Here is a 22,473-nt window from a genome sequence, read left to right as displayed (position 1 = left end):
TTTCGTGTTGTACTAGGCTCGTTCTCCCAGGTCGGCTCGTTAGGCTGGCCGCTGCCCGTTGCAACACTGCCCGGAGTTGGCCCTGCTGAACCTGATTTAGCTCTTTCCCCACAGGGCTAGCTGCCCAGGTGACCTCTTCCTCGCCCCAGGGCCCAAACTCGATCTCTGTACTCAAGGCCTCTGCTAGGGGCTCTTCCCGTGGTACCCACCGTTTTAATAGGTTAATGTGGTACACCTGGCTTTGACGGTGCCTACCCCCCACTTGGACTTCATAGTCTACCTCTCCGATCTTTTTAATGACCCGGTACGGCCCTTGCCACTTGGCTAACAGCTTGGACTCCCCTGTTGGCAGCAGCACCAAGACCGGGTCACCCGGACTGAGGGTCCTCGGCCGTGTCCCCCTATCGTAGTGGCGGGCTTGGGTTTCTTGAGCTTTCTCCAGGTTTTCCCGTGCCCACCTCCCTATGGTCCTCATACGGTCCCGTAGCTTAATTACGTATTGGACGGCCCCCAGTGCGGAGGACGTCTGCTCCTCCCACCCTTCCCGCACTAAGTCTAGTATACCCCGCGGCCGCCGGCCGTACAATAGTTCAAACGGCGAGAACCCCACCGATGACTGTGGTACCTCCCGTACCGCGAAGAGCAGGGGCGGTAGCAGCTTGTCCCAATCGTGTGGATCATCCTCCACCAATCGCCGTAGCATCGCCTTCAAAGTTTGATTAAATCGCTCGACGAGGCCGTCCGTCTGGGGGTGGTAGGCCGCGGTGCGGATCTTCTTCACCTGCAGCCAGTTGCATAGCTCCTTCATTAGCCGCGACACCAGATTCGTGCCCTGGTCGGTCAAAATCTCCTTTGGGAGTCCAACACGGGCGAACATCTTTACGAGCTCGTCGGCTATCGCGGCTGCAGTGGTCTTGCGTAGGGGCACGGCCTCCGGATAGCGCGTCGCGTAGTCAACTACAACCAAAATGTACTGATGCCCCCTCCGGGTGCGCTCCAGGGGTCCTATCAGGTCCATGCCTATTCGCTCGAAAGGTTCCGATACCAGCGGCATGGGCACTAGGGCGGCTCGGGGTACCCGGGCCCCAGAGGTCCGTTGGCATTGCGGGCACGACCGGCAGAAATCCTTAATGTTCTGGTACACCCCTGGCCAATAAAACCTCTGGAGCACCCGTTGCTGCGTTTTCTCGGTCGCCAGGTGCCCTGCCCAATGATTGTTATGGGCCATCTCCATCACCCGCCACCGATACGCCTTCGGCACGACCAATTGGGTTGCCCCATCTCCTAGCCCCGGGACCCGATACAGCCGATCCCCCTGGATCTTGAAATATGGGCCTTGCCCGGGCCTCTGCTCGGCCTCTTCGCCCTCCCCCGGGGTGCTCAGTGCGTTCTCCCATGCGTGCTGTAGCGTCGGGTCTTCCCGCTGCAGGACTAGAAAATCGCCCTTATCGATATCTAGGGCTGCCAATGACTCTCCCCTCCCCGGTTCCTGCGGGGGCAGCGGCCCCGCGTCCTCCTCCTGGGTGGCCCATGCCTCGTGCGTGCCTCCCTGGTCGCGGGGGTCCCATTCCCCCAGGAGCCGCCGCAGTCCGGGCCAGTCTCTGCCCAGTAACACAGGGCAGGGTAGCCGGGGTGTTATTGCTACTCGCAGATCCCCGCCCTGTTGCCCGTCGTGTATCTTCACCCAGGTCGTGGGGTACGACCTAGTGTCCCCATGCACGCATTTAATCCACACCGGGGTTCGGGTGCGCACCCCTTTCCCTAGCGCGTCTCGCTGCACTAGCGTCTGCCCGCACCCCGAGTCCAGTACGGCCTCCACTGCCTCCCCATTTAGGCGTACCTGCCCTGTTATACGGGCCCGGCTTACCTCCGATCGCGGCCCTCTCTGGGGTTTGGGCTGTCCGAACGTGCAGTCCATCATGGGGCATTCCCGGCGGAAGTGGCCCTCCTGGCCGCACTGGAAGCACGTCGGTTTTACTTGGGGGCCCGGTGCTTCTTCCGTGCCCCTTTCGGCCCCGGTCCGTGTTTCCACTCTCTCGCGGTGCTCGGCCCCGCGCCACACTGGGGCTAATCGCCGTTCCGGCCCTCGGGTTGGGGGGCTTCTGGCCCTGGGCCCTGTGTTGCCCCGCCCTTCCTTCCCTCTGGGGCTAGGGTCTCCCCGACCCGCCGGGTTGGTCACGGACCCTATCTTGCCGTGTCCTACTGGTGCCTCGGCCGCCATGAAGTGCTCCATGAGCGTCACGGCTTCTTCCATAGTCCCGGGCAGGTGTCGGCGTACCCATTGCTGGCCCTCCGCGGGGAGCACCTGCAAGTACTGCTCAAGTACCACCAGGTCCGCCACCTGGGCTGCTGTCTTATTAGATGGCTCCAGCCACCGCAGCCCGGCTTCCCGGATCCGCTGGGCGACCGCTCGGGGGCGCTCCCCCGCTCCGTACTTTGCTGCTCGAAACCGCTGCCTGTACGTCTCTGGGGAAATGCCCATCTGGTCGAGGATCGCCTCCTTGACCTTGTAATAGCACAACGCGTCGCGGTCCGATAAGCTTCGGTAGGCGAGCTGCGCCGGGCCGGACAGGTAGGGGGCGAGTATCGTAGCCCAGTGCTCCTGGGGCCAACGGGCTGCTATGGCCACCCGCTCGAACGTCACTAGAAACGCTTCGGTATCGTCCTCCTCCCCCAATTTGGCGAGCCTGATGGGTAGTCGTACTGGGCCCGTCATGTCCTCCTCCCCCTCGTCGGTGGGTCCCGCCGGCCTTGTCCCATCCCTCAGCTCCCGAACTAGCTGTTTCTGCTGCTCCCTAAATTCGGCTGTCAGTTGCCGCAATGCCTCTGTCTGTTGCCTCTGTAATTGACGCTGGCTATCCACCAGCCACTCCACGATTTTGTCCCCATCCATGGTGCCTCAACCTATTCGGGGTGGCAATGGAAATGGAAGAGGGGGAAGGGACCAAGACCGAAAGAAAAACGAGGCCCCTCTCCTCCTGTGCCCTCCGTTACAGGGCCGCCACCACCCACATTCTCCACCACGTGTCAAGAGGCCGCCCGTCCGGGCCACCGCCTCTCCTGTTGCCCCTAGGCCGCGCTCAGGATACCACTTGACTCTGGGTCACCGGGCGGAGTGGGGGGTCCGGGCCCGCCCTCTCTCCGGACCCCAACCCAGGGCCCTGACACTGAGAGGTGCCCTCTCAGTGGTAGCAGGGGGGGCCGGTACCCCAAAACGCCCCTGCTCTCGGGTTACACAGCCCGCCCTGGGTCTTGCTCCACTCCGCCGACCCTCACTGCTCCGGGTACCCGCCTGTCTCTGCGGGCTCCCCGCTGCCTTGGCTGCCTCCTTGCCTGGCTCCCGTGGCTCGTTCCTCCCCCGCTCGGGCCCCTCCTCCGGCTGGCTTGGCTGCCGCAGGTCTCACCCCCGCTGCCGCTGGCTCCTGCCCCGCCGCCGCTGGCTCCTGCTCCGCCGCCGCGGGCTCCTGCCCCGCCGCCGCTGGCTCCTGCCCCGCCGCCGCTGGCTCCTGCCCCGCTGCCGCTGGCTCCTGCCCAGTCGGGTCCGCTGGCCTCGCCGGTTCCGCCCCCTTTCCCCTGGCCTCCCCGGCTCCTTTTATCCCCCCTCCCCTTGCCGTCCCTGGCGTTGCGCTCCCGACGTCATCACCGGCGCGCCCCGGCGCCGCGTGATGACGTGTCCCTCCGCCCCCGCTCGGGCCTGCCGCGCTGATTGCCGGCTCCGCGGCGGCCCCGTCTGCCTCGCTCAAGTGGCGGGGTTGCTCCACCCCGTCACAGGGTGCTTTTTCGAAAGATCCTGTAAACCTCAAAAAAAGCGCCCCATTTTCGAAAGAACCGCATTTAGTCTGCCGTTTCAATTTCAAAATTGCACTTTTTTGAAAGAGCGCCGTTACATGATTATGCAAATGAAGCACGGGATATTGAAATCCCAGCTTCATTTGCACTTTCGAAATATTTCATTTACATCCCTCTGCTGAGAGAGGGATATAGTCTAGACGTAGCCTAAGAGTGGGGCCAGATGGCTCAGCTCCCAGGAAGCTGCCTCTGCTACAGACTTTGTAGTATACTGCAAAGCCTGAGCATGTAACCGCTGAGATTTTCACTTGTTACACAGTTGCCCAATTACCTGCTTTTTAACATCCCTACTCCCAATTCCTATTTATTCTTGTAGGTCAGTGTGCTATGCAAGATCACCACAAAAAAAAGAAAGACACTTGGACATGACACCAATGTTTCCTCTAATTCTTTCAATTTATGTGTGGAATCAATTTTGTTGTGTGCACCAATACCAAGGTAATGTGTGGATTTGCACCACCATTAGAAACGAATAAAACCTCTAGACATAATATATATTTCTTTCAAGTTACCATAGGAATAATTACTGGACAGAACAGGACAGGCTTTTTAGAACTTACTATTTAAAAAATTAAATGTAAGCATGAGAGAGAAATAAAATTATAAAATAAAATTCAAATAGCATTTTTAAAGAATAAAATTACACAGAATACATGTGCATTGCAGCAAGTAACAAGAAGTAACAACAACACAATTACGTGTTGGGAGAGGGTGTGTGTGTGTGTGTGTGTGTGTGTTCGTGTTCACTTAAAATAAAGTTAAAGGCTAGATGGTTCTGTTCTAGCCCCTTATGCTGCCTAAGTAGAAGGTATTCACAGCAGAAGGCCCAGAACATACCAGCTGAGCTTTCCTGCTCCTGAGCCCTGTCGTCCCTGCCCTTCTGCAGACCAGGGTATATGGGAAGGGGAAAAGAGGGATACCTGGACATCAGTGCTCCCCCTCCCTTCCATGCTGCACAGCAAGCAGGAGAGTCCCAAGAGCAGCTAGCCAGGGACTGCAAGGCAAAGCGCAGGAGCAATACGGCTATGGAGCAGCAGGGGGAAGGGTCGCTGTGTGTGGATCTGCTAATCGAGTATGCGACACTTCATTCACTCCTGGGTGACTGCAAACCACATGGCTTAGCAGGAACACAGCATGACACCAAAGTACACCATTAAACTTATTCACATCAAATTATATACTTTAAAAACAATGAGTGTTCACATCAACTGAAAGTCCTACACAAAAGGGGACATTAAAATAAATATGAGAAGAAATACCTTGTGCACTGCTCCATTGTTGAACGAATAAACTGACCGATTAGAGCCAGAAATTGTTCAGTGTATCGTGAATGAAACTGTTTCAACAGAGTGAGGAGCCCAAGCACTAAAGGGGGCCAGTCAATTGGATCTGCTGGCTTTTTGCACACCATTCCTGAAAGGAAAACACCATATTTTCCACTCTATGTTAATAAAAACACCCTTTACATCACAGCCAATCTTTAAGATTTATTGTCATGAGGCTTCATGCTTTTCCTGTTTTTACTTTTCATATGTGGGTCTTTAGGCTTGGGGGGCATTAGATCAACCTCGTCAAATCCAACCCCAGCCACTCCAAATTCTCAAGGGCTTTCTCCACCTTGTAACTCATAAAGGGCTGGAGACATGGCTTTCCACACTAGTAAACAGTCATATAAGCACCAAAGAACTAGAAACCAAGTTATGTAGTTTTAAATCAGCCAATTGGAAGAGCCTGAAAGAAGTAAGTTCCTAAAGGGGGTGTAGTTTTTTAGAAAACCAGGGTGTAGAACAGGGCTTGAAGCTATCAAAAGAATGAGGAGACATAGTCTTTGTTTCCTGCACTGTTTCCACCATCCTGAAGGGCTCTATCCAAAATCCAACGAAGTCAACACAAGTCTTTCCATTGACTAAAATAGGTTTTGGATCACAGTGCCCAAGCTTTCCTCAGTCACAAAGGTTAGGATGAGATGACAAAAAACTTCTCAGTCTACTTAAAAGGTTCTTCAAGTATCAAAGTTCTCTGCCACATTAGTAGAACACCATAGCTAATGATTTGTAGTACATTTTCTGTATTACTTTACTCGTGTTAAGGGAGTTGGTTGTGAATATTACCTATACGTGGCCTTGCATATTCAATTATCACTATTCATTATTTACAAAGCATGCCTATGCCACATAACACTATTTGACTCACTGCAGTTAAATAGTAAGTTATAAATGGTGGAAGTAGTACAGAGAGAGGCCGGAGAAGGTCTACCCTGTGCTGAATATAAAAAGAAAAAATCCAGCCCATGCCTTTTAAGTCAAGAACAGAACAGTTTGAATAACTATATTTCCACAGACCTCAATGATATTTATATACTAACAGGTTATACAATACCTAGATTTTTGTTGTACTGAAGTTTTGGCAGCTGGGCAATCAGAAATAGGAAGTTGGCTGTGGGGAAATATGGGAATCGTTTTGTAGTTACGTATATCTGGGAAGAAAAAGGAATACCCAGTGTTTATACGCTTATTAACAGAAGCTTCACATGCTAAAAATATTTTTTTATCCATGCACTCACAGGAGGAAACCACAACAATGCAGAGCTTGTGTTAGAACTTTAAAACACTGCTAGCTACTTTTAAATGTATAAGAAATTAGACAAAAATAAAATGTCTGACTGTGACTCTATGCATGTATTGGCTAATATCACAGAACAGTCTGTCTTTGACCTTATTCAATGGGTTATGAATGCCAGCTGCTTCCAGATAGGCTGTAATTTCATACAAAAGTGTGTTGTCTTCCTTAGGGTAAGGCAATGATGGATTCTGATAATGTGCTTCAATGTCAGCCAAGATTGCTCTAAAGTGATGACAAAACAGAAATAAACTTTATATATTTAATTATCAATGGAGAGTTAAATTAAAAATATTAATAAATGAATAATAGTAAGAACACAGGTTGAACCTCTCTAGTCCAGCACACTCTGGTCTGGCAACATCTGTGGTCTGGCATGTTTTTAGTTAGCCAGATGTCCACTTGTCATGGGTGTGGCCAAGTTTCCCATGGACCTAGAAAGATTGTTTATAGCCACCAGTCCTGGCTCTCAGTGTTCTGTGCTGTTATTTAGCTCTATTTTAGCCCTAAATGCCTTCTAAGTGACCAGTAAATAGTGGAAGTGTTGGTAATGTTGCTAGACTATATTGACCTCCCATGGTTTGGCAAATTCTCTTGTTCATCATTGATCAGATTCTGAGGATACCAGAACAGAGAGATTCAACCTGTAGTAGTAGTAGTAATTATAACAACAACAACAAAGCCTGAAGTCATACTGCATTTGAGAAATAGAAGCCAAAATAAAAATGCAGATATAGGCTCTTTGTTACAAACAATAATAAAAAATGCACTGCTCTCAGTTCTACAAATGCCCCTTTTACTAAGGGCATGGATTTCAGGGTTAGCACCAGCCATGATCTATTCAATTAGCAGAGGTGAGGAAAAAGCACAAAATATACTGAAATTTTTACAATGTCACCGTTTTTCTCTCTTTCTAGATTTAACCTGCTTTTCAGATATATCTAAATATTGAATATACTCAATTTTTTCCCACTGGCATTTAAATCAGTTAGTTGCTTCCACTATTGTTCTTGAATTTGCCTGAATCTGAAACTGTCAAAACTTTGGCCCCCCCCCTTTTTTTTTGTTAAATTTGTTTCAATTCACAATGGCCAGTAACAACACATATAATGCTATCAAAGCATTTTGCTTCTTACTTATTGAGATTTTCCAAAGCAGCTGCCAAATGCTTAGAGTCAAACCTACAGGAGTAATTTAATTCATTGGTAATCTGCCGTCTTAAAATCTGCATTTGACCAACCTGTAAAGAAAAATGAATAAGAGAGCAGTGAAAGAAATATATAATTTTTCAAAAAAAAAACAAAAAAAAAAAAAAGAGAAAAAACATGGTTAATAGTAACAATTTACATTTAAATAATACTTTATATCCAGAGAGACTTAATTCCTTTACAAACTGATAAACACTTTTATATATCAAGCGTCTGCTCACCAGGGAAGTTGCATCCTGCTTCTAGGTGAAATGTAGCAGCCTTTCTACAAACTAGAGCAGCTGCATTATAGAGCAGTTTAAGACAGTAATTTGAATGAATGCTTCTCAAGTGTTCTGTGGGCCATTTCTCAATATAGCAAGCGTTTCAAGGCAAATCTCACATCCTGCATTCTTTAACCTGATCCTTCCTTATCTTGTACCATGTACACTGCTTGGATATATGACAAAAGAAAGTAGTAAGGAGACAAGGTGAAAAGATCCATGATATGAGGGATGCAACTAGTTGCTTATGTCATCTGATTTCTTATTTATGCTGTTAATTCCGTCTTCTAAATACTGAATTCTTCATTGATCTCTAATTCACTTTGTGGGTTGAAATTTACAGATGTTTAATAATAGTGTCAGAGGGTCACTGATCATGGTACACTAACCAATGACCCACCATATATATGTCAGCAAGACAGGGAAAAGAGAGATATTTGTTAGAGTTTTGGGGAGATCAAAAAGCTTTTTGATATCCCCAAAAGATCCCTGGACAGAATTACAACAAGCAGAAAGTATAAATGCTTGAATACTGTTGAATGTTTCACCATTGTGATGAAAGCAGCTCTGAGAAATCCTGTTTTATGCTTGAAACTGAAGAACTTGTTTTAAGCCGAAAGTGTTATTGCTCAAATTGGTATTTGGCCCGGACACAAGGGCTCAGTAATCCTGCTCTTGCAGAATACATCATAGGATCATTAATGACCACACGTGCCCAAGAAACAGGTTTTGCCTTTTTAGAAACACAGTATTTATAACAACATAGCTATGTGATTTGGGAATACTACATAAAGAAAGATTCATTACTGACTGAACTCATAATTTGCTGACCATTATTATCCTGTAAAACATGTGTGGCAATACTGCATATAAATTTATAAGATTCCACTGTATGGTATTACCAAGGTATGTTCCAAGCCTGGAAGGAGCAGCCACAAACCAGTTCCCCAGAGATAAAAGGTTAGTCAGTGCTTCAGTCAGGTGTCAACAACAAAAAAATCAAAACAGACCACTGCCTGGTTGAATGGTCATTCTCTGACTAAAAAGAGTATGTGAGTTAGCTGAGGGCTCCTGTTCACACAGACGTTCGGTCTCTCGAACATCAGCTGGAGAGGAAACAATGGACTTTTTATTAGCTGTACTGTCAAGGAAAGAGCTGGGCAGTGGAAGATGTTGGGGAAAGTCTTGGCCTGGGAATTTGCTGGTCTTGCTCTGCAGTGTAATGCATGAGTGGCTGGTTATAACATGAATAAAGTATAACAGAGTAATTTACATGCTGGACTGTGTGTGAGCAGACCAGGAGTGGTAGCAGTGAAGCAAAGTAAAAGACATCACAGTTTGGGGAGACAGTTGTTCATCAGTCCAGACTACCTGGGGGGAATGTCCCAGTAACAAATAACACATTTCCCGAAGAGCACTGTGCTCAGCAACAGCAGCTAAAAATATTGTAACAATTGTACCTTCATTATGGCATCAAGATAAGCAGCCCAGATCTTCTGAGTTTTGGCAATTGCTGCAGAATAAATTTTGCTAGAGTTTGCTGTAACAAAGAAACAATGAGTAAGAACATTCAGAAATCCTATAATAACCAGCTTTACTGAAGCCTGCATCTCAGACACTTACCTACAATTCCTTTCAGGGGGCTGACCACATTCATAAGAGCTTTTAATGCTTCCTGTACACTTCTGTCTCTTAGTACATTTTTATGAAACATACTGAGGAAATTCTAAAAACAAATAAGCAGACATTATACACTCACAAAGTAGGTTTTATCCTGTTGCACAATATAGAGATTATTGCATTTTCTACATTTTCTAATAGCAATTTTGTTATTATATGGTGAGTCACAGACATAAGGGTAAAGAATTCCACAGTTAATCTTTCTACTTCACTGGCATCAGGACACCAACCTGCTGCTATCATTGGTGAATAATACTCGAAGAACCAACCTTTTGCCTACCTTATTTAACTTTTAAGGAAGTACCCATTTCACTTTCACGTTAAAATGTTTCAGACCACCGTAGTAATCAAAGATTGTTTAGAATTATTTGAAGAAAAAAACCCAAACAAATTTGGTTTCAAGTATGGATATGATAAGAAAAAAAATTATGTAGAATTGATGAGACTGCCTTATTTCAGTAAAAAATAATTTACCGGTCATCGAAGCACAAACAATTCATTTTTTGTAGATATAAATCCCCCCAAAAGAAAAAAAGAGGCTGATAATGTCAGCATTAAACTGTTCCTCAAAAATGGAAGCTCAAAAGTTACCTGCAGCTCCTTCACAATCATGAAACAGAGCAGTCTGTCTAGGCCATTCAGACCAAAAGTGCCTAAAGTATCTTGGATCTCTGAGAAGAGGCGACTGTTGGTTACTTCCTGATGGGTTTTCATATCATACCATGTGTTCATTTGGTCAATGTAACACGTGACTCTAAACGAAAATTCAGAAACAAAATAACTTTAGAAACTTCATTTAGCATTTCTAAGAGGCCCTTGTGCTCCAGGACCTGTTGGTGCCAACTAGCAAAGGCCACAGAAGTGCTTAAGAGTTATATGGAGCTCTTGGGTCTGATATACATATAATAGTTCATCAAAGTGTGTCATGTAAGGTCTTACTGGTGAAAGCCTGTGTCACACAGGCCCTCAATCATTGTGAAATGCATGTATGGTTAATGACAAGGAGGTTCTGTGTGTGTGTGCGTGCGCGTGTGTGTGCGTGTGCGTGCATGAGTGAGTGAGAGTGTGAGTGTATGTGTGAGTGAGTGAGCGAGAGAGAGAATTACGTTCTTCAGAACGGTGGCTTGGGGTTGGTCACCAAGACGTGAGAACAGGTTTCTTTCAGGCAGATAATCTTTCTTCATTGTCTGGGTACGTGTACATTGAGTATCACATACTTCAAAATAAATTCTTATTTACAGTCTGAGCAAAACGCTAAGCACACGATTGCAGTATTTCCAGGGGAGAGCTCAGAGAGGAAAACAGAAGTAGGGTTATACTGTTTGCAAGTGCTGACGCTTTCTTTTTTAAAACTATAACAGTAGAGAGGAAGATGATTTCTACATCTTTGACTGAGTAGGTAAGAGGATGGAGTGAGTGTCTCATAACCAAAGCCAAGCCTGCCTGTCAATATGCTGGAGGGAGTAAGGGTGAGCTTATGCTCTGTATGACACGTCAGTATCTTATTAAGTTTAGGCTCCAGTATCTGTGTTATGATTTTACTTTACATGTAATCCTTGGTTTCCAATATGTCTGCTTACTAACATTTAAATCTTGGTTCTTTGTTAAACAAACATGCACTTATTTTGTCTATGTGAACTGAAGTGTTGTGTGTTAAGTAGAACAGTGTTCTACAGTGGAACTGGCAAGCCATGATGTATTGTTCCTTCGCAAACAGGATCAGGTAATTCTGTGGGTCCAGTGGAGCAGTGGCTGGTAGCTCCAGGGAGATGCTGAGAGGACTCAGAGGTCTGTTCAAAGAACAGGGTCTGGGGAGGCCTAGGAGGTAGTGCTTGTGTTGCCAGAGGTTGGTGGAGTCGGGGAAATGACCCACAACAGGCACAAACAACTCTTCCTCATGCTAATAGCAGCTGATAGTGAAATGACTCACCACTCTGGGTGCCTACGGGAAGCATGACACACATGAACGTTAAGTTACTCAGACAGATATTAGACATGAACTGGCCATAAAGGTACCAGATGATCTCTGGGCACTCTCCCGATGTCCAATCCTTCCACTCTTATCCGTCCATGTCATCTGATTTCTTTTTATGACACTTTAAAGTCTAAAGTCTAATCCTAGATTAGAATAGAATTAGGATAGATTTGGGAACATTCTTTGTTCTGAATAGTTAAACATCAAATGAGGAGACCACAACCATAGAAAGTTTATATAGATTACTAGGGAGCAAATGTGTCACAATTACAAAAGCGGGATTCAAATAATGCGGCACATTAATTATAACAATGTTTGAGACATATAGTACTTACTTCGGGTCTGTAATCCTTAGTATTTCTCTGCAAAGCCGACCAATAAATGTTACAGATTCATCCACAGGTGTGAATTTGGGTATTGGAATATGAGTGGACTGGTATATACTTTGCCAGTCCTGAATCTGAAAAAAACACATTTTAGAATAAGTTTTCCAACTCTGTCCTTGGTATCTTTCAATTTGGCTTCAGAGAATTATTTTGGTTTTCTTGAAAAACAAGCATGGACAAGACTCTGCACAAGAGAGATGTGGTAAGGAAGAATGGGGCTAACATGAATAAGGACAAGTAACACTAGAGGATTATATCTTCTGCTTTTATACAGTATGGCTACGTCTGGACTACATCCCTTTTTCGGAAAAGGGATGTAAATTAGACGTATCGCAATTGCTAATGAAGCGGGGATTTAAATCTCCCACGCTTCATTAGCATAAAAATGGCTGCCACTTTTTTTTTGGCACAGAGCTTTGCCGGAGAAAAGCGCCAGTCTAGACACTGATCTTTCAGAAAATAAAGCCTTTTCCGAAAGATCCCTTATATCTCTTGAAATAAGGGATCTTTCGGAAAAGGCTTTATTTTCTGAAAGATCAGCGTCTAGAGACTGGCGCTTTTCTCTGGCAAAGCTCCGTGCTGAAAAAAAGCGGCAGCCATTTTTATGCTAATGAAGCACAGGAGATTTAAATCTCCACTTCATTAGCAATTGCGATACGTCTAATTTACATCCCTTTTCCGAAAAAAGGATGTAGTCTAGACGTAGCCTTAGTGCATCTGTCCTTTTGCTAGCTATGGGAAAAACTGGGTGCCAGGGCAAACCTCCAGGTTTTTCTTGTAATGATCAAGCAGCATACTCAGTGCAGCCTATTCTTCCAGGATATGGGGGGAGGGAGGAAAGCTAAATAAGGGCTAGGCTCTTGTTTGGTTAATTTAGTATTTTTTGGGGGGGAGGGTACACGGAGAAGAGGAAGGGTTATTGTTGGTTTTATGACAATTTTAAAATAGTCTCAACCTATAAGATTTTGGGGAAGGGATCGTCATTTTGTTTTGTGTGTGTAAAGTGCTTAGCACAATGGTGTTCAGATCTCTGAACATGCCAAAAAAGCATTATTACTTCCTTTTATGTGTCCAGCATAATAAACTGATAATCTCAATTTTGTCTGGATGGAGCATGTATAATATATATATTCACTCATATGTCATGATCATTTAGAGACTTCTATAAACTGTCTTGATCAACCAGCATCACTGTACCTTTGTTCTAAGGAAATTATTGCACTCCTGTTCCACATTATAGTTGATAATGCGGGACACTTCTTCCTGCCAAATCTTTAAACCATAAATGTTGACATAATCCTGGATGTACTCAAAAGATCGATGGAATCCATCCATGGTAGCTGCCATGTCTTTCAGTTTTGGCATCAGTTCACTTGTCTGTTTAAAAAGAGATAAAAACAACCCCCTGAAGATGCAGTATACAAAATAAATGGACAAAGACTTGTTATTAAGTATTACAGTGGAAAACAATCTAACAAAAGTTCAAAATGCAATTTATTTAGGCTTTTAAATTGTGCTCATCTAAAGGGCATATGGGCACCAGAAATGAACTGCTCAAACTTATCAAAGGTTAGTTGAGAATTCAATGTATTAGCATAATCCTAGTATGAACTGAAATATTCATAACTTCCAAGAGTCATGTCTAGACTATTGTACCTCCCTCTCTAGGAAAAGTTAAGTGCCTCACCGCCAACTAAAGCAGCACAGGGAACAGTATTTTTTAAGATGTGAGCTGAAGTGTATTACAGTAAAACTCCATTAGTCCGGCATCCAATGCTCCGGGACTCCTGATGGTCCGGCACCATCAGGAACCCGGAAGTGCTGGGGCAGCCGGACAGGCTTCCCCCATTCAGCTGCTGCTGAAACTGACCAGCAGCTGAATCAGGGAAGCCGGGAGCAGAGCAGCTGGGGTGCTGCTGGGTTGATCTCGTAGCGCTGCCCCTCGGGGCTGCGGGACCAACCCGGCAGCACCCCAGCTGCTCTGCCCCAGGGGTTCCCGATTCAGCCGCTGCTGAAACAGATCAGCGGCTGATTCCAGGAAGCCCGGGGCAGATCTGCTCTGCCCGGGGCTTCCTGGAGTCAGTCGCTGATCTGTTTCAGCAGCAGCTGACTTGGGGACCCCTGGGGCAGAGCAGCTGGGGTGCTGCTGGGTTGGTGCTGTAGCGCCGCCCCTCGGCGCTGCGGGACCAACCCGGCAGCACCCCAGCTGCTCTATTGCAGGCATCCCCGATTCAGCTGCTGCTGAAACTGACCAGCAGCGGCTGAATCAGGGACGCCTGGGGCAGAGCGGGACTATCGTAAGGGGGGGCTATGAGAGGTCTGGGGTGGCATCCCCTCCCACTCCACTCCAGACCCCTCATAGCCCCCCCCCTTCTGATAATCCGGCACCCCCTGGGTCCTAAAGGTGCTGGATTATCGGAAGTTTACTGTATTAATTGTTGCAGGGAAACAAATAACTTTGGGTCAGTCAGTAGAAATTTAAAAACAAATTTGTTACAAAAGTTATATCTACTCTTACTGCTTCCCTTAGTGATCTGTGATTTCAGTTAACTGTATTTCAGCTGCACATTCAACTTCAAGATTAATGAACATCTTAAAGAGTTCATATTACCTACAGTTCACAAACATATGTGTACAAAGCCAGAAGCTGCCTGAAAAGGTCCGGTACAGCAGGTTCCAGTCAAATTCACATGTCAAAAGAAAATAACAAAACCAACTCTCCTTGTACAGCACCTTGGCTCTAGGGTTAAAGGTGAGGCCCCTGTGAAGAGCCAGAGCTACTCGTTTGACGAGCTCCTTCCTTATTCCATCCTCTAATAACTGCTTTGGGTCCACCTGGGTAAAAAGAAACAACTTTTCTCTAAAAGTCAGGAAAAAAGGTTTTCTAAACATGCATGTAAGTATTTAATGTAAGAAACACATCACTTTGAAATGATAATGGTTCATGAAGTGTGGCAACAAGAGAACTCATCAAACACTGCTGAACTGCATAGTGTGTACTCCCTCTAGTGGCTGGTCCATAGAAATAACTTCTCATACTGGCTGATAGAGTTACTTTTAAGACTGGTGATTTGTGCTAAACATCCTAGATTTAGGCATTCAAGTCTGAAAACTTGGGTCAAACTATTTCTATTTCTCTTTGTTTTTGCTTTGTATGAGCTTCAAGAATGATATGATTAAGCACTAATTGCATTCAAAGAGTTACATCCACTGTGACATTACCTTGATGATGCCAACCAAAGTAGTTTTCATCATAAGGATGCCTTCGGTGAAAATTGAAATAGCATGGGTTAGCTTGGCAACCTTTAAGGAGAGGAAGGAAAACTACTTATTAAAATGTAACAATAATTCAGGCACAATCACTGCAAAATGAATAGTCAAATCAATTATTGCTAAATTTAAACTTCCTATTATACAGAAAAGTCATATTCACCCTTTTTAATAGAGGTGATTTGCATCATAAAGGAATAGTTTTTTCTTTCATATAAATTCTGGTTGGTCTTTAAAAACAAAGCAAGAAACAAAGGTATTTCTTAGATGCTTGAAAATCTCAGTAACTATGACTGAGATTTTAAAAAGGCAAAAGTGACGGGTAGGTGCTTTGCTCTATCTAGGTACACAATTCAAAGTTATGTAAAGTGGAAGTCATTGTTTGGGAGTCAAATGGAGGCACAACTTTAAAAGTCATTTCACAGTAGCTATTGTTGCCAGCAACAGATCTCAACTTAGCAGTCCTTATTCAAACAATACTCCTGTTGACTTAAAAGAATGTTTTGGTCAACAGTCTAATTTTTACATTTCTAGTGCACTTGTCCACCATTAATAATCATATCAAGATTATGCATGTGCTTAGCATGGTGTGATCAAGTACAATAGACTTTTCCTGAGAGAGCTTGGAGGCTGGTAGGCTGTACAGAAGTCACTACTGAAGACTTTGTGGAAGAAGAACATTTTGAGGCATGATGGGAAGACAGAGGAATTACTAGTTAAATAAAAGGAAAATGCAAAACACCTCCTCTATCGTAAGATTTAAAGATGGTGACTGGCATACTGAGTTCAATCTGAATTTCAGCTAAATGTGAATGCACCAAGCAAGTCACATGAAAATACTGCAGATTTCAGGTGTCTGCGAGGTGCAATGATTATGTGAAATATTAATACTTTAGGCTACATGCTGTCATGTTGCATCTGGAACTCCCACTGAGGTCAGTAGGAGTTCTGCTAATAACGGCTGGAAGAACTAGTGTATATTACAGTGCTTATACATTATGTTTTAAAGGAAGTGATTTTAGTGTTTGTGAAAGTTGCCAGAAACACAGTAGTGAAGAATTAAGGCCTCTATCCACAGAAGAGGTTCAATTCAAATCAGCAGCATAGTCAGAAGAGAGACACTTGGGTGGGCCCAGACTTTAGATGGCTGGGCAATGATGAGGGGCAGCAGCTGGGGAGGAGGGCAGGAGAGATTGCGCCACCTCTCACCAACCAACACTAAAGAGGGAAGGATAGGTATCTTGCCCTGCTTGGCCCCAACAGTCCTGCCTGGGAGAAGGTTCCTGGAGCAGGGTTGGGGCAGACCACTGTACCCATTTCCTGCTAGGGAACACGGGATTGGGCTGCAGAGGCTTGCCCTGCTGCACCCACCCTCCCAGCTCTTACTGGGGAGCACGGGGTTGGAGTGCTGGTGCTTGCCCCACTATGTGCACCCAGCACTGCTGCCGGGGAGTGCGGGGTTGGGTTGTGGGGGGCTTGCCATGGTGCGTCCACCCACTGCTCCTGTCAGTGGGTACCAGGGTCAGGGTGCTGGAGTTTGCCCCATTCTGGCTGTCCGCTGCTCTTCCAGCACAGATGGAGGTCAGGGTGCTGGGGTTTGCCCCGGATGGGAAGAGAGTCAGAACTGTGGGTAGTTGGGCCTGGATCCTAAGTGGATGGGCCATCACCTACCCAGGTCCACCAGTGACTACAGCAAAGATTGAAATTGCAATGCAAGTTTCTCTGTGTAACACTGTCCACATGCCTCACTCTTGACTCAATAGATCAGAGGGCAGTTTAGTCTTAATGGCCTATTCCAGGCATGTCCAAAGTCCGGCCCGCGGGCCAATTGCGGCCCGTGTTCTGGTTTAATACGGCCCCCCAGGTAATTTGGCAATATCTATCTTTTATGACCCCCGACGAATCCATATGTATTGAGATGAATACATTGTAAAATCTCAGTTAATGTCAGTTGGTCTAAATCAGTTATAAATATATTTGGACACAACATGTATACTTGGTGTTATGTTCCTGTTTATATTTTTTGAACTTAAAAGTTGACAGACAACCTTTATTACCAATAATATGTAATGTACTTTACAATGTTCCTGACATATATTTCAGCTTCCTGGATTTTTTTTTTTCATCTGGCCTTCAGATATGAAAGGCAGAGTGATTTAACACCTATTTAGATTTGTCATCCATGTGACGAAATGAAAAGTATGCCGTTTGCAATAAACTTTGCATAAAATAGTTAATTTGCATTTAATTTTAATGGTTCAAAGAATGTCCCGCAAAATGGTCTGCCCTCATGCATGTTCACTTCATCAAATCTGGCCCTCTTTGAAAAAAGTTTGGACACCCCTGGCCTATTCAGTCTTTAACCTCCCTGAGTGTCCTTGACTAAGGGCACTAATAGTGATGGGGTTTTTCATGCTTGTGCTAACTTTTAACTGAAAACTGAGAGACAACGTGAGTGAGGTAATATCTTTCAATTTCCTTAGTGGGAAGGACAAGCTTTTGAACTTCACAGAGTTCTTCCTAAGGTCTGGGGAAATTAACCTGAGTGTCTGAGCTGCTTTAAACCACAACAGATGAACGTATTGCCTTCTTCTACAGAGATCCGTACTTTTAACCATTTTACTATGAGTTTTCAGTAGAATATAAGCAACTAGTTAGTTGCCAGGAAATCTGAGATTCACTTATTCCAACACGAGTCAAATTCAAGTCTTACACAGGGGACAAATCCAGCTCTAGTGGGAACAGGTTCCTTCAACAGAGTTGCACTTATTTACACTGGGACTAAGTTTAGCCTCTATAAACTGTATTTTTCAGAACTCCGAAGTTTAACTGCACCTCATATCGTGGTCCAAGCTGAGCATAATCTCGTAGTTTGTCTTTGTCGAGACGAGTAGGCACTTCGATAATATCATGAGTCTGAAGGTTTATAATTTTGAGAAGGGAGGTAAACATGCTTTCTGGGATGATCTGCAAAACCTTCACAGAAAGAAAATGACACAGACTCAGTGGATAATTCTTAAATGTTGCAAAAGCAATTCAGGGGTGAAAACAATTATGTCTCACAAATGCCTACCTTTCTTACATAGGACACCAACTCTCCCGAGTAATACTGCGATACACTGAGAAGGTCAGGGCTGTTTGCTTGATTAATACGAAGCAGTGGCAAGTCAAGAGCAGATGCAAGCTAGAAATAAAATTGATAATACTTTAACTGCCTCATTTTGAGATTCCATTGCCAAAAACACAATTTAAAAACCTCTTAATTCCTCATGAGCTTTTAAAACCCAGAATTCAAGTTGTCATTGTGCTGCTAAAGAACAACGATACACATCCATTATTTTTCCTGCTGAACTATTCTAAGAAAAAAATACTCCAAAGCTCATGACCCTATATTCATTTTATTCTTGTTTTGGTGCTTTGCAGATCTACCAAGCAGCAAAAGAAAGCCTATTCTTTTCTTATGGCCGCCTCCTCCTCCTGCCCATGTACTTATTTCCTTCAATCAAAAACATATGCCATTCTTATTTTTACGTTGAAAATGTATGCTTCTAAACCGATTTCAGATCTGCCTCTTGGCAGGCTCAGGGCATCAGCAACATCATTGCCATCATACAATCAGTCTCCTTCAGTTCCTGCACAAACACAGTGTTAATTAATAACACCAATGTCTCTAGCTAAACCTAATCTTAGCCAAAAATGCTACAGATAACTGGACCAGCAATTAGGGAGGCAGTATGTCCTACAGGGCCTTGGTGACAGAAGACCAGAATTCTATTCCTGGCTCTACTGTTGGCCTGTTGCACGTCCTAGAGCAAGTTATTTTATTTCTCTGGGGTTTAGCTTTGCACTTGCAAAATGGGAATAATGAGACTGACCTAATTTTGAAATCTAGTGAAGACAGTACTGGGTACTATTAATATGAATGATTAATTATTAATATAACTGGCTATGTTCCATGTATAAAATTATTATGTGAAATCCGTATTAAAAACCGCAAAACAACATTTAAATCATTTTATTAATCTATTAATAGTTCTGATTACCATTACTTTTCACATCTAAACACTTGGAATGGTCACATATGCAGATAACAAATTCTAACGTCTAACTAACAGGTGAGTTAAACATGGGATCACATTGTTGGCATATTTCAATGATAAAGTAGGAGTTATTCATTTCATTCACCTTTAGGAAAGTAGCTCTGAGTTTAGTTACCATTGATGGGTTTGCTCTTATGCTTTCCTGCATGATAGATGTGAAGCTGAAAAAAAAATCAAAATATCAGGTCCATAATCTCAAACTATTTATCTCGCATACCACAAAATCAGTGGAGTTACACGACAAATGAACTTGCCCAACAGAGATGCCTTTGGGGACCACAGTTCAGTAAATGTAAGTTAGGGATATGTCAGACATTCAGTAACATCCAGTGCAGCAACATGCTATTTATACTTGGGACCATGGTTTATCCATTTGTTTTTTGGTCAAAACAGGAAGGAACGAGCAGGAAGAGATGAGCCCTAGCCATTGCTACTTAATTTAAGTTGCAAAAGTTAACAGCATTTACAAGTCTTGTGGGAAGTTAGGTACTGACATGCATACAATTCCTCTTGAGTGGAAGAAGCTGTACTTCTAGAATGATAAATGGGATAAAATGAAATAAAAGGAACACAAGTCCGAATTAAAAAACAAACAAACCATGTTAGCATACCTGTCTATTAATTGCCAAGCATAAGAAAGATCACCAACTATCTGCATGGTGATCAAGACCTCTTCTTTAATGTTGATTGTTCGGATCATCTGATGGAGAAATTTGCGCGTGTCAGCAAGAAACTGACAAACTTGCAGATTAGATTCCAGCTGGTGAAATTCTTGAACCTGTGGTAAAACAAAGTCTCCATTAGTTTTCTTCTTCTGCTCTTTCCTCCTCAGATGATTTATTTAACAAAAAAGATTTGCTACGTTTACAATATTTTTCTTCCTAAAACAAACAACATTTCAACAACACACACTCTTACTTTGGAATGTTACCAAGGAAACAATTTCACTTAACAAATTTAACAAACTATACAATTATTTCAGGACACCAACACACATTGGGTACACTTGGAGACATCACGTTGAAGTGTTTTGTATTTCCTGGAAAAATGGGTAAAAAATATATGCCCTGGTGTCTTGGCCAAATTCTAATATGCATATTTATTTTTTGCCTCCTAAACTTCCCCAGGCAGTTTCAAATAGCCTTGGCTTTTCTTTTCACATCCTTTTCTAAGCTGAACAATAGCACTATCAAGTGCTGTTCAACAATAGTCATACTTTGTCTTAAAAGCTACTTAATGGGAGGATAAACGGATTCCTGTAATAGCCCTTATCTTGCAATCAGATCTTTATGGATGAAGTCTAAGGGTCATATGGAGTGGATTGCAGAATCAAAGCCAGCATTTGTATAAGGGGTTTAAGTTGGATCACAACATTCTTCTCTATCTGTTTGAAAGGTCAACATAAGCTTATCAAATGTATTTTTTCCAAAGATGCTACACAACATTGCTCTCAAGTCCCTGTCTTTACCTCTTCCAATGCCTGTATCAGCTGTACAGTTTTTCTGCCTGCTGCAGTAGAGTCGTCATAGTTTAGAGACATTATTTGCTTGGAGATCTCTCTGAACCAAGCCTGCAGGTTTTCTATTTAATTAGGAAAGAGGACATTTTAAAATTAGTTGACTAGCTTTTAACATTAAAACATTACTTTCCCCTAAAAAAATACAGTAAATAAACTAAGATTCTTCATTGTACTTTTAAAATCTCAATCTCCCCCACATACAATTTGAAATGGGGTATTGCCAACATAAGTCTCACATAAGAGTTTAAAATAATTTCTAAGCTGCAGTACCTGTACACATGTAGATTGTAAAACCTGAAATAATTAAAAATCCTAAACACATTTACCGGCAGTGATGCCGCTTGCTTAGTTTTTGCTTTATGCTTTGCTTTTACAATGAAAGTAGCCAGGACAGTTTCAATTTTTGGTTCTAGTCAAATGGTGTTGGATTCACAACAACGAAGAGGAAAGTTTTTTCTGTGATTAATATCCCATAAATATTAATTTTCACGTTATCCCAATGCCACCCGAAAAATAACCCTACTTATTCCATGTATTCATTTCATTTAAATTACCATTTTTCTCCACTCTGGTAAGAGGTTTCACTCCTGAGAAGACATCAGCAAGTTCAGTCATCCTTTCAGACCCTTCCTTTTTATAGTTCTCCCATTTAGCCTGCTTTTCTGACAGCATCTGTTTGAACATCTATTGAAAAAGAAACCTTCAGTTTATTAATTTGGCACTAACGCAAACTGCAATATCAATCAATTTTAAACAATGACTAAAACACTCAGTTGCCTGCTGGAACTGATTTACTGTGAATACAACAACATATGTTAAAGGCACTGGTGTATTCTCTGAATCCAAGTAAGATCTTGCTAGTATACTAAATACAAATTTAACTGCACTTGTGGGAAAAAAGCAAGCCCATGTCTAGTGGGAGAACGCTTGATACATTTTATGTTAAAGTGTACTTATGGCAGATGTACTGCTGATTTTTGGTCACCAACAGAAAAATCTACTAACTTTTTAACTTGCAGAGATTCTGAGAGAGCCTGGTGGTCCATTTGTTTGCACCTTGTACAATCATTCATGCCTGTATTCAGAGAAAATGTGATTCCGGAAAGCCATGTGCTTAAAGTGAAGCATGTACTTACATACTTTCTTTAATCAGTGCAGGAGTGTAAAATGCAACCAAATCAAAATGGTAGGGTTTTATACCCACGTTAGGAAAAAGTGACTTCCCATTAGAGTGCTCTTTACATAATGAGGCCCAACTATACTTTGGTTAAAATAAAGCCTAAGATACTAAGGTAAGAATTATGCACCTTCTCCTAGTCAGCTTCTAGTTTGCCAGTTACCAGTCTGATCAATGAATATGCTTAGTAAATGTGTATTGTCTGAGAATTAAAATTTTCAAACACTGAGAAAGACAAGCACAAGGCAATTCCGAGTGTCAGAATCTGTCTCTCTCAAATTGAAAACCCAGGTCAACAAGCAGGAGACTCATTTGCAGATATCAGTGGATTCATACAGTTGTGATTGTTCTATCAGCATTCAATGCCCATTTCTCCGCAGCGTGTCACATTTGAGGGAATATAATTTGTTTAAAAAAACAGCTCAAT

General features: G+C 43.7%; 1 protein-coding gene across 2 annotated transcripts in view; it reads right to left on the bottom strand.

Moving 5' to 3' along the window:
• Nucleotides 1-22,473, bottom strand: part of WASHC5 (WASH complex subunit 5) — a 44,631-nt gene that overhangs the window by 5,243 nt on the left and 16,915 nt on the right. For both annotated transcript variants that reach the window (XM_075920151.2, XM_075920150.2), the window contains exons 11-27: nucleotides 21,424-21,553; nucleotides 20,819-20,931; nucleotides 19,962-20,128; nucleotides 19,436-19,511; nucleotides 18,324-18,434; nucleotides 18,086-18,226; nucleotides 15,203-15,283; nucleotides 14,714-14,815; nucleotides 13,178-13,357; nucleotides 11,930-12,054; nucleotides 10,211-10,373; nucleotides 9,563-9,665; nucleotides 9,400-9,479; nucleotides 7,605-7,708; nucleotides 6,564-6,693; nucleotides 6,229-6,325; nucleotides 5,109-5,262 (exon numbers count right to left, since the gene is read on the bottom strand). In XM_075920151.2, coding sequence (XP_075776266.1) covers nucleotides 5,109-5,262; nucleotides 6,229-6,325; nucleotides 6,564-6,693; nucleotides 7,605-7,708; nucleotides 9,400-9,479; nucleotides 9,563-9,665; nucleotides 10,211-10,373; nucleotides 11,930-12,054; nucleotides 13,178-13,357; nucleotides 14,714-14,815; nucleotides 15,203-15,283; nucleotides 18,086-18,226; nucleotides 18,324-18,434; nucleotides 19,436-19,511; nucleotides 19,962-20,128; nucleotides 20,819-20,931; nucleotides 21,424-21,553 — 2,057 coding nt within the window. The remainder of the gene's footprint in view (nucleotides 1-5,108; nucleotides 5,263-6,228; nucleotides 6,326-6,563; nucleotides 6,694-7,604; nucleotides 7,709-9,399; nucleotides 9,480-9,562; nucleotides 9,666-10,210; nucleotides 10,374-11,929; nucleotides 12,055-13,177; nucleotides 13,358-14,713; nucleotides 14,816-15,202; nucleotides 15,284-18,085; nucleotides 18,227-18,323; nucleotides 18,435-19,435; nucleotides 19,512-19,961; nucleotides 20,129-20,818; nucleotides 20,932-21,423; nucleotides 21,554-22,473) is intronic.

Source organism: Pelodiscus sinensis, chromosome 2, assembly GCF_052426305.1.
Source record: "Pelodiscus sinensis isolate ZL-2025 chromosome 2, ASM5242630v1, whole genome shotgun sequence".
In the NCBI taxonomy this organism is placed as follows: domain Eukaryota; kingdom Metazoa; phylum Chordata; order Testudines; family Trionychidae; genus Pelodiscus; species Pelodiscus sinensis.
The sequence above is the reverse complement of the archived record's forward strand: the minus strand, read 5'-3'. Positions and strand labels throughout refer to the sequence as shown.